The sequence below is a fragment of the Aulonocara sp. 'chitande type north' Nkhata Bay genome, linkage group LG17 (genome assembly GCF_057382095.1).
Source record: "Aulonocara sp. 'chitande type north' Nkhata Bay isolate Kocher_YH1m ecotype deep benthic linkage group LG17, A_spYH_male_GT1.1, whole genome shotgun sequence".
Lineage (NCBI taxonomy): Eukaryota > Metazoa > Chordata > Actinopteri > Cichliformes > Cichlidae > Aulonocara > Aulonocara sp. 'chitande type north' Nkhata Bay.
In genome coordinates, this window is record NC_141360.1 from 42,339,903 (window position 1) to 42,352,217 (window position 12,315).

At 44.5% G+C, this 12,315-nt stretch overlaps 1 protein-coding gene across 1 annotated transcript in view; it reads right to left on the reverse strand.

Moving 5' to 3' along the window:
- Positions 1-12,315, reverse strand: part of cog5 (component of oligomeric golgi complex 5) — a 73,426-nt gene that overhangs the window by 15,809 nt on the left and 45,302 nt on the right. Inside the window, exons 8-11 of the mRNA XM_086268969.1 lie at positions 9,734-9,893; positions 8,465-8,577; positions 8,279-8,356; positions 5,048-5,129 (exon numbers count right to left, since the gene is read on the reverse strand). Of these exons, the coding sequence (XP_086125095.1) occupies positions 5,048-5,129; positions 8,279-8,356; positions 8,465-8,577; positions 9,734-9,893 (433 nt within the window). The remainder of the gene's footprint in view (positions 1-5,047; positions 5,130-8,278; positions 8,357-8,464; positions 8,578-9,733; positions 9,894-12,315) is intronic.

A 12,315-nucleotide genomic window follows, 5' to 3' on the forward strand; every position in this document is an offset into this window, starting at 1 on the left:
TTACGTTCGTTGTGAGAGGTCGCACCTCGTCCCGTCGCTTCGAATCCAGCGGGCAGCCTTGTGGGGGTTTGAACAGCCGGTTCCGCTTTCTTATTTCTCTGATAAACCAGGGCTAAGCCAACGCCGATCAGCATGAACCCTGTTATCATGGTTCCGAATAGGTAGATATCTTCAGCGTCCTCGATCGACAGTCCCGCCAGGCACACGGTCCTCCAGTTCTGCCACCCGTCCATCGTGTAACCGGCAGGGAAAGTCCCTCCAGGGAACTCAGGCTCTCCCGAGCCCCGACTTCTCGTTGAGAAAAGGGTGTCAATAGCACTCAGAGACCAGTTGATCAAATCCATAATTCTCTTTTAGGTTTAGAGAACGACAGTGAGAGACTGTTCCAGGGAAAGTAAATTCACACAAGACAAGACAAGGACATAGAGGCGAAGCAGGGAAGATAAGGGTGAGGAGGAGAGGAGAAAGTGCGACCGCCTTCGCTGAGAGCTCAAGAATAGTTCGGAGGCAATAAGACGCAGGGTTCTCAAGCACGAACCACTTTTATTGAATTGTAGCAGCAGTGTACGTCGCTACATCAATTTCTGGAAAAACACATATACCACCGGTCTCCTAGCGACCTCTAGTGGCTGCCCTCATGGTAGCCTTACTAGGACAACATAAACAGATTTCACAACACACACTCACACACACACACACTCACACACACACAACACAGAGGCCATGACAGTGAAATGTTAGCGAGCAGCCAAATCCACCTCTCCTGTTCTCACTCGCCACCCAACGCCTCCATGTGACAGCGAGAGAATAATTGCGTCAAAATTATTTACTTTTTAAAATTTATTTATTTCTTTGTTTTTTTTGAGGGGCTGCTTTTGTCGATTCATCACCGGTACAGCAGGGGTGCCCAACTCCAGGCCTCGAGGGCCGGTGTCCTGCAGGATCTCACCCTGGGTCAGCACACCTGAATCAAATGATTAGTTCATTACCAGGCCTCTGGAGAACTACAAGACATGTTGAGGAGGTCATTTAGCCATTTAAATCAGCTGTGTTGGATCAAGGACACATCTAAAACCTGCAAGACACCGGCCCTCGAGGCCTGGGGCTGGACACCTGTAGTTTACAGAGTCTGATAAGATGAAGAACACCTGAGGGATGATTACTGAGTTAAACCAAAACCTTCAAACATTTTAAACTTGTTCCAGATGATTCTACTCACCAGAAACACTGAAAATGGTCAATACTGTAATCAATAATCAATACTGACAAAGTTATTACTGAATTTTTTTTTGTTGGTTCTTATGTGTATTTAAAACTTTGCAGTTAGACACGAGGCCCAGCAACCCCAAAAACCACGCCACATTTCCAAATGCTCATTTTCTTAGCCAAACAAAAAACCTGATTCCATCCACCACCATCTGCTGACAGACTAGACTGAGGTCAGCAAACTCAGTACAGATGCTCAGATACCCTCCCCCTGACTCCCTCCTCCAGCTCTTCCAGGCAGACACAGAGGTGTTTCCAAACCAGCCACACTGACCCATCTCTGCAGCATGCCCCAGGTCTGTCCCCCTGCAGGCCAATCCTGAAACACCTAAACTAAGAAGCGTCCAATCGGGATCCTAGCCACATCCGCAAACCACCTCAAACGGCTGTGGAGGTGCAGCAGATCTGTTTTGAGCCTTGAATGATCAAACTCCTTCTCCTGTCTCTGAGGCACGACCCAAATCCCTGAAGCTCATTTCTGCTGCTTCCAGACACCGTTTCATTCTTTTGGTTTCTGCCCACAGCTTTTGGCCACAACTGTCATCAACTAACTGCATCTCAAAGACAATTTGTAAGCTGTTTGTGAAATCAGAAACAGCATCTCATGTGTGTGCATCATTACAGGGTTATGTGCTAATGTTCACTCACAGCATGTCACACACCAACACCAGTGCAGTTTGCAATGGCTGCCCAACAAAGGGACACGTACAGGGACCAAATAGCTGAAACAGTGAGTCCAACACTATGTTCTGAGATAACCCGCATCAGGACACTCAGTCACATCCCACAAAACAAATTCTCCAGTAGACTTGTATACTTCTTTAAAAGGGGAAGCCTGCCAATCCAGATTCACTGTCCAGCCAAGATAGCCCCACAGCATCGAGAGTCCTGTGGAACTGAGTGTAAACCCTGTAGGGAGAGGTTTAACTCTCTGTGAAGGTCTTCAAGGGCAAAGGCTCAGAGAATCCACACGGCTCTCTGCAGGACAGGGGAAAGGCTAAAGCCGGTAATGTCTGGTTTTACATGCAGACATTTTTATATAAATAGACCAAAAGATTGCAGCCAAACGTGAGTACAGGGACAGGGTGGAGCAACAGTTTGACAACCCTCGGAGTATGTGGCAGGGACTAAACACGATCACAGACTTTAGAGGGAAAACCAGCACACCGCAGACCACAGCCTCTCTGTGTGAGGATCTAAACGTATTCTACGCTAGATTCGACACAGCGAACACCATGAGACCGGACAGTGTGCGCACCGCGGATGACGTCAGTGCGCACACTGTGTCTGAGGAGGATGTGCGGAAGTGCTTCAGGAAGGTGAACACACGCAAAGCTACTGGTCCGGACGGGATTCCCGGCCGCGTCCTCAGGTCATGCGCGGCTCAGCTGGCTGGAGTGTTCACGCACATCTTCAACCTTTCCCTCTCTCTGTCTGTAGTCCCAGCCTGCTTCAAAATGGCCACCATCGTCCCTGTACCCAAATCCTCCACCATCTCCTCATTGAACGACTGGCGACCTGTAGCCCTGACCCCCATCGTAAGCAAATGCTTCGAGAAGCTGGTCAGGGACTTCATCTGCTCTGCACTACCCGACTCACTGGACCCTCTACAGTTTGTATACCGCCACAACAGGTCCACTGATGATGCCATAGCCCTGACACTACACACTGCCCTGTCACACCTGGAGAAGAGAGACACGTATGTGAGGATGCTGTTTGTAGATTACAGCTCAGCATTCAATACCATCGTTCCCTCGAAGCTGGACAGGAAACTGCAGGATCTAGGACTGAGCAGCTCCCTCTGCAGCTGGATCCTTAGCTTCCTGTCTGACAGATGCCAGGTGGTCAGACTGGGCAGCATCACCTCATCCCCCATCACACTGAACACTGGTGCTCCACAGGGGTGTGTACTGAGCCCTCTCCTGTACTCACTCTACACCTACGACTGCACAGCCACTAACAGCTCCAACATCATTGTGAAGTTTGCGGACGACACTACAGTGGTGGGTCTTATCACCAACGGTGATGAGACAGCTTACAGGGAGGAGGTCAGCGCCCTGACCCACTGGTGTCAAGACAACCATCTCACCCTCAACGTCGCAAAGACAAAGGAGTTGATAGTGGACTTCCGGAGGTGCAGAGAAGTACACACCCCCATCACCATCAACGGCGCTGCTGTGGAGAGAGTGAGCAGCTTCCGGTTCCTTGGAGTACATCTGGCTGAGGATCTTACGTGGTCAGTACACACAAACAAAACAGTGAAGAAGGCGCAGCAGCGCCTCTTCTTTCTCAGGAGACTGAAAAGATTCGGCATGAGCCCCCGCATCCTCAGGACCTTCTATCACTGTGCCATTGAGAGCATCCTCACTGGATGCATCACCACCTGGTATGGCAACAGCACCGCCTACAACTGCAAAGCTCTCCAGCGAGTAGTGCGGTGCTCTGAACGGATAATTGGAGGTGAGCTTCCCTCCCTCCAAGACATCTACAGGAAGCGGTGCCTGAGGAAAGCGGGGAGGATCATCAAGGACTCCAGTCACCCCAGCCATAAACTGTTCAGACTACTTCCATCAGGAAGGAGGTTCTGCAGCATCCGGTCCCGTACCAGCAGACTGAGAGACAGCTTCTTCCATCAGGCCATCAGACTGCTGAACACGTCATAGACACCTCAGCTTCACTACTGGAACTTCAACATTATGCACTCCATACTGTATATAAATGCCACTTGTTTTGCACATATTCAACTCTGTATATTTTATATATTTTATTATTATTATTATTATTATTATTTTTTTTTTTTTTTTTTACTATTTAATTTGTAAAAATGTGTATACACACACACACACAGGAAAATATTTAGTATACACATCCAGAAATGCATATACTATTATATATTGTACATATATTTATTAGTTTCAGGTTGGCCATTCTTGTATTTTGCTCGTTTGTGTTGTTGTGTTTGCACATCTCTGTTGCTTGTGGGGCTCGCACACAAGAATTTCACTCGCATGTGCTGTGCCAGTGTGCCTGCACATGTGATGTGACAATAAAAGTGATTTGATTTGATTTGATTTGAGAGTGTCTATTCTGTCAATTTCAAGTGCTTTGCGTGAAATTTCAACTGGGAACGAAAATAGATCTACTAATGGAAAATGACAAAATAAATATTATTACAACAAATGATTTGAATGTAGAAATAATGGTCATCATTTAACTTTGTTACAGACATAAAGAACTTGGAGTATTTCTAAAAGGAAGCACGCTGGTATGGTGTTTGCATGTCCGGCTTCCTCACCGAGCACGAGAATGGATTTATTTAGTATTGTTGTTAGCACTGTGGCTTCACAGCACGAAAGTCCTACGGTTCAGAGCATACTGAGGTGTTTCTGTATGCAGTCTGCATGTTCTCTCTGCATACTCTGGTTTCCTCCCACAGTCCAAAAACATGCATGAACAGACCACAGGTGTGAATATTCGAGTGTCTCTCCGCGTCAGCCCTGTGACAGATGGGTAACCTGTCCAGTGTTCTCCCTATGACATCTGGATTGTATGTAAACACAGAAAACAGGATGTGTCTGCAGGTTTGGGACTGAGCTCACCCGAAGCACAGCGCGCTCTGGGACATGGCGATGCTTCTGTTACATATGCACAACACAGAACATTTACTTTCTTACACAACAGCTCGACAAGTGGAACAAACTCTGTTTGAATCTGTGTGAAAAGAAAAATCATGACAGACGTTGGTGCACAGGAGTGAAAACGGGAGAATAAACAGCCTTACCTTCAGTCGCTTTATGAAACTCTTCACTGAGCGTCGTAGTTATATTGTTCCAGAAGGTGTAGAGGATATCAGGTTGACTATCCTGTTGGTAAAACAAAGGAATACTGATTATCTGACACTCGACCACGTCGCCCTGATTAACCAGCGCCCTACAAAAACCTTTTTTTTCCACGTTACAGGAGCGCTTGTTTCCCCTCCATCACAGTTTTTCATGTGATAACAGTAAACCCACCACACGCCCATTCTACTCACAGAGAAAATCTCTGTGTGACACTTTCCCACGTTTGACGGGTTAAACTCACACCTGCATCGACACACAGGAACTACAATCAAAACTCGTATGAAACATGAACTTGCAGACACATACACACATCAACACACATACGGTAACCTGATTGTGGAAAGTGCTTTAATTATTTCATGGAACCGGGCATGTTCCTGTGTATTGTTCTCAGTGCTCTATTAGAGAAGCATGCTGCAGGTCTGTTGGGCATGCCTCTGACCTCCCACTTTCCCCACTGTCTGCACATCTGTCTTTGTTGGTTTCTGTATTTCTAATTAACAAAAGTTACTTTGAAGTTGGAATTTAGAGACAAGTTTCAATTCAGTTTTTTTCAAATTGAATTAAGTTTTATTTATAACAACAGTGACCTCAAAATGCATTATATTGTAAGCTAAAGAGCCCCCACTGCTTTTATGAGCAAGAACTTGATGAAAGTGGGGAGGAAAAACTCCCTTCAGCGTAACCAGAGGAGGGAGGGTCAGCTGGGTATGAGGGGAGGCAGACAGGACAAAAGTCACTCTCTGAAAGATCCAGATCCATAAAAACTTAATGCGTTCCAGTATTAGCGTCACAATCCGTCACAAAAATAAGGATTTAATCTGCTTCTCAGTAACGTAGAGCCATTCATGGATAGAGCCTGCTCAGTGCTCAGTGAGGACATGCTCAGCAATCTTGGCAGTACAGACAAGTTTTACAGTTCATGCTTATTTTGCCAAAGCAACACTTTGTTAACTCTGGGTTGGTGGATATGCTCCAAGTTTCCAAGCTGTAAATCCAATGTATGTGAATGTTATTTAGAAAGCACAGTCCTTGTATGAGTGGGTGTGAATATTGTATGTAAAGCCCTTTTAGTGTTCAGGTAGAGTACAAAGAACCGGTCTGTGTTTTATTTACCGTGAAAATTCAGGCTTGACTGTGAGTGGCTGATTGCTGGTGTCTGTTCATCTCCTGCTTACAGGATCCTGAACTTATCATCTGATTTTTACAGCCAGAGTTTTAACACTGTGGTTTGGAAATGAAAAGACACGGCAAAAGGTTACAGGGCTGGTAAAGAGTACTGGCAAGGACTGGCTCATCTCTGGGAGTGGGTTCATATCTGGCTGTTGCATTCTCTATTGCAGAATCCACTCGTAGTTACAGTAACTTCATATATTACTGACATATGATTATTAATATATTATTATGATTTTAGGTGAATGACACTGACCAAGTGTGGAGAACTAAACAGAGTTTCATCAGCTCAGTTGTTCAGGTCAGCCACATGTTTGTCACACAGAGATTTTCTCTGTAAGTAGAATGGGCGTGTGGTGAGTTTACTATTATCACATGAAAAACTGTGATGGAGGGGAAAACAAGCGCTCCTGTAACGTGGAAGAACAAACAGGTTTTTGCATAATTGTGTGTAACTGTGCATGAAAAAGCCCCAGAAATGTAACAACTACTTCAGAATCAGCGAGGTGTTATTCAGCTACACTCCTGAGTACATGATGCAAAATAACATCTTCCTCATAATAATTTACAGCTGATTCTGTCACATTTACATGTCTGAATTAGTGTTCAGAACTTTGACTGTACCTTCAACATATTTTCATGTAATGCTTTCAGAGCTGCTGACAGCCAGTCCATTCTTACATGTATACTTGTGTCCATAACAGTGAAGCTGATGGTGCTGCTGCACTGCTGAGGAGACTTGCATTTAGACATGTCATTAGGTCCCAAACTCACACCTCCATCTCTGGGTAATTGGTGAGAGCTTTGTTTCCATAGTAACATTCTCCTGCTTTCATTTCTACAACTCGGTTTCTGTGGAGGCAGGCAAACGAACTCGTGCTGCTGGCCGCTGTGTGAGAACGTGTTTGCACCCGTACTGATGTTTGTCACACTTGAATGTTTCAGATGATCAAACAAATGTAAATGTTAGACAAAGACAACACCAATAAACACATAATGCAGCTTCTAAATGAAGGTGATTATTATTAAACCTGCATGGCCCCCCGGTTATAAAATGAATTAACTGTGGTGTGTCACAGTTTGATTTCTTCAGCCACACACAGGCCTGATTACTGCCACACCTGTTCTCAATCAACAGATACCTTAAATAGGACCAGCCTGACCAAAAGTATTTGTACTCTGTTACTTTACACCTCTGGGAAAATGGAGCCATGAATTCTGCCGTCGACCAAAACATCCTGAAGGAAAGTGTCCCAACATCTGATTGTGACCTCAAGCTGAAGCACGCTTGTGTTCTGCAACAATGATCCAAACCACAGCAGTGAGTCGTCCTCTGATTGGCTTAAGAAAAACCAAATGAAGACTGGTCAAATCCTGAGTTGAATCCAACTGAGACGCTGGTGCAGGACCTTAAAAACACGGTTGATGCTCAAAAACCCTCCAATGTGGCTGAATTACAACAATTCTGCAAATATGAGTGGACCCAGATTCCTCCACAGAGCTGTAAAGACTCACTGCCAGTTATTGCAGACGCTGAGGGGGCCCACCAGGGGGCCATCACTTTTACACGTGCAGATTTTTCACCTTAATAATAATCACCTTCATTTAGAAACTGCATTTTGTGTGTTATCTTTGTCTAACATTTACAGTTTGATCTGAAACATTTAAGTGTGACAAACATCAGGACGGGGCCAAACTCTTTCTCTCAACACTGTATAAACAAATCAAATGGGCTTGATCTCAAATTTGAACATTGTCCCGGTTTTTTAAACACCTCTTTGGGACTCGTGCTTCCTTTGCGAGTGGGACACCAGGGGAACAGAATACTGAAAGTAATTATAAAAATATAATTTACTGAGGTCTGCAGCAAGTATTTTATTTCCATTTGGACCAACTGACATGTAAAGTCTCCTGGTTATTCTGCATGTGACTTTTGCTTGAGTATTATTACTGGGTTTCACTAATGAAACACCAGAGTAGCAGTATAGCTCACCCACCTTGATGATCTCATCAATGAAGCACACGTGAGTGACGGGGTCTCTCTTCTTCATCAGGACTTTCTGCAGGTGCTGCACCTGAAACGACACACAACAAAGATGGCCTCGTACTTAATTCATCAGCCACGCTGGCAGCTGTGCTGTTTTATTTAATGCTCGGGCTTCAGTGTGTATATGTATATGTACTTGTCTGGATGCAGCACATATCTGGTCCATCAGTTTCTCCAGGTTGGTCCACAGACCAGCACGGAAAGCAGCTGTGTTGCCTGGTGTTGGTAGCACTGCTCTGCCAGGAGCGCCTAGAGGAACATCAACCACAAATCATTTCCACCAACAAAGCAGCTTCCTAATTAGATTTTCTCCAGGTTTACTCAACATGTGTCGACGATTTCTTACAAATATAGTCTCATAAAGATTGCAGATTTTAACAAATTTAGTGTGAAATACTGCAGTATATACGCTGGGGACTAGTTTCAGTAATGGAATAATACTGACATACAGTTTTTAATAGTCTTGTGGAGTTCAGTGGCACAGAGGACCGAGATAAGTATTTGCTCATTTGCCATCAAACACATGAGCAACATTCTTAAACCACAGAGTTTAGTACAATGTGCCCTTTGCAGTTACAAAAGCTTCGACTCTACCTGCTTTCCATGAGGTTTGGAAGTGTGTCTGTGGTGTTTGTGGGAATTTCTGGCCATCTTAGCAGCACATTGGTGAGGTCAGACTGTAACCCCCCCCCACAAACTTGGCACAGCGCAGTGAGACAAGCATCATTCTCCTGGCAGCTGCCAAACCCAGACTGGTCCATGTGGAGAAGCGCAACTCGTCACTCCATAGCTTCGCCACACCACTGCTTCCAACACATCGCTTTGGTGATGTAATGCTTGGATCCAAACAGCTTCTGAAGCTCTGTACACACCGAGTTAATCTGAAGGCCCCATGAAGTTTGGAGGTCTATAGCGACTAACTCTGCAGAAAGTTGGGACCTCTGTGCGCGATGCGCCTCAGCATCCGCTGACCCCGCTCTGTGACTGTACACAGCAGAGGTCCTGTCATTCCCAGTCACTTTGTTGGAATACCGCTAACAGCTGACTATGGAATATTTGGTAGTAAGGAAATATCACAATAGGTGGCATCCCATTACAGTACCAATCTGGAATTCACCAAGTGACCCATTCTTTCACAAATGTTGGCAGAAGCAGTCTGCATCACAAACACCTTCATTTAGAAACTGCATTTTGTGTTTACTTGTGTTATCTTTGTCCAATATTCAAATTGATCTGAAACATTTATGTGCGACAAAGGGGGTAAACACTTGTTCACACCACTGTTTTTCAAACCAACTCATGAAATAGATCCACTTATTAAATGTTCTTCTGTTTGATCATTACAAATTAGAACAATGCACTCAGTGGGCAAACCTTTCTGAAGCACAGTCTTCTTCAGGCTTACCTCTGGGGTTAGCTGGCTGTGTCAGGCCTTTGATGTCAAGAGCACTAGTGATGTTGTCCTGTATGGTGGTCTGGTAACCCCCAACCACATGGCTGATGGTTTCTCTGAGATTACCCAGATTATAGAAGACCTGAAGGGCTGTGCCAACCTGGGTTGGGTTCTGATTATCAAAAGAAAGAGGGGGGGGGGGGGTGAAAATGAATGAGGCGTCGATATCAGCATCTGTTTGGTGACCGCTTTAAAAGCGGTCACCAAACAGCTTAATCTCACAGAACGAAGCAGCTGCAGGTCCACTGCTACATTCATTTAGATTTAGCTTAATTCACACAAGAACAAAAAACATTTGATGGAGAGAAAAGTAACATTATTGTTTTTGTCAGTGTCAGTTATCTTCTATAAAAGCCTTTCTGATAGCATTAATAAGGTCGCTAAAAATGTTTGGCTAACTTGACCTGCATTACACTTCTTAGCTTTGTTAGCGTCTTTGTTAGGCATATCTACTGTAACACTTGATAAATCCCCGCCCTGCAAACAAGCACACTCACACACAGACACGCGTTGTGAGTCTGTGACTCAGTGCTCGAGTGTTGAATGAATCGGTATCCCGTCTAATCTCCAAGCACGTGCCATGCTAATTCCCATTATGGACACAGTAATCAAAGAAAACATCAGAAGCACTTAGATACAACGTAGCAAGTTAATATGACTGCTACATAAAGCGGAAACTGTCCTCGGCCTCTACTGTGTGCATTCATGGATGTCGATCGCCTCTGTAGGGCAGCACAATCTCTTCAGGATTATATGAGTGCCACGTCTCTCTCATGAAATGTGCCAGGGGGTAAACTTGCCACAGTCTTGTCGTCACAACAACGTTGCCAGGAAACAACCAGAAATACTACAGAAGTACTGGCTGCTGTTCATTAAGAAACATCCTAGTCATTTTTTAATTTCTTCAAACATGTTCGTCAGAGATGTTGAGGAGTTGGTAAGTCTGAACAAACCTGGCTAGCTGCTCTCCTGTATTTCCAGTCTTTATGGTAAGCTAAGCTAACCTGTCCTGATAGCAATCAGTGTACTTAACACAGACTGACATTATATATCAACTTACTCCTGAAAGGACAAATTGTGACTTCAGTCATGTTGACTGGGGTGTTGGTCGTTACCCACTAGGGACCATTGTTTGGGGGGGGGGGGGGGGGAGTCGGGCTGTTAGAAGAGCCACAGAGCCAGAACAACAATGGGGTTTTCTTTCTGGCCATGGGACAGTTTCAAGCTCGTTATCCTCTTGAAGCTATTCAAGGCGTTTGCTCAGCCAATCTAGATGAGTGTTGTGGACTTGTAATTATCTTATATTTTATATATTTGTAATTTATATTTTATTGTGATTTTATTTGTACTGCGATTTTACTGGAAAGCACTTTGGTGTACTTCAGTCTTAAAAATGTGCTATATAAATAAATTTTGATTGATTGATTGATTGATTGATTGACTTCTAGAAAGCACTCAGCTACGTCCCTCAGGGATTCCTGTTGGGGGTGTTTCAGAAGGACCAGGTCTCTAAAAACCATTATTATTGGCCAATTGGTCCCTGTAGCAATCAATTCAATTCATTTCACTTCAGTTTTATTTATATAGTGCTAAATTACAACAGTCACCTCAAGGCGTGTTATACTGTAATTTAATGACCCCACAATAATACAGAGAAAACCCCAAGAAACAGACAGCCCCCTATCAGCAAGCACTTGGTGACAGTGGGAAGGAAAAACTTCCTTTTAATAGGAAGAAACCTCCAGAAGAGCCAGACTCAGGGATGGGCAGGCATCTGAGAGTTATACCAGGGAGCCAAGGTTTCTTTCTCAGAGGAGTCACAGTATTCAGAGTCATATGCAGTAAAAGTATTCAGAAGGTAACCGACCTCTTTGAAAGTAGTGCGTCGGCACATGGTACCGAAGAAGATAACAGAGAAGGAATTATGTGTCTTTATTTAGTCACAGTTAGGGACATCTACTGTAATGAAATGTACTCCCAACTGCTGTGTTATCCATTATTATACATTTAAATTAAATATTATTAATGATCAGGGAAAAGAGGGTTTTCAAGGAATACTGTGACATGTTTAGTTTCTATGCTGTATGTCAAACCAAGAACCATCCTGAGAGCTGGGTTAACAATCACAGACAGCATTTCTAGAAGCAGTCAGCAGCTGCAGGGTTTCCCCGTCGGTGACGATTTTATCTTTGTGGTTTTATCAGGCAGTTTTCTCTGGTTTGCAGCCAATGGTGTGAAGTTGCAAAAATGAGAGTTAGCACCTTAGAGTCAGAAAGGGCTGAGTTCCAATTCAGGAATGGGCAGCTGCCCCACAGGAGCAGTGGAGTATCTCTGGGTCCTATGCGCTAGGAAAGGTAGAGTGAAGTCGGACACTGGCAGACAGTCGGTGCAGTGTCGGCAGTGATGCGGATACTGCAGCAGTCAGCGGTGATGAAGAGAGAGCAAGCTAAGCCGATGATTTCTAAGCTAATCTGTGTTCCTATGAAACAGTGAAAGCACCAACGGTGCTACGTTTACATTTAGAAACCTTAACG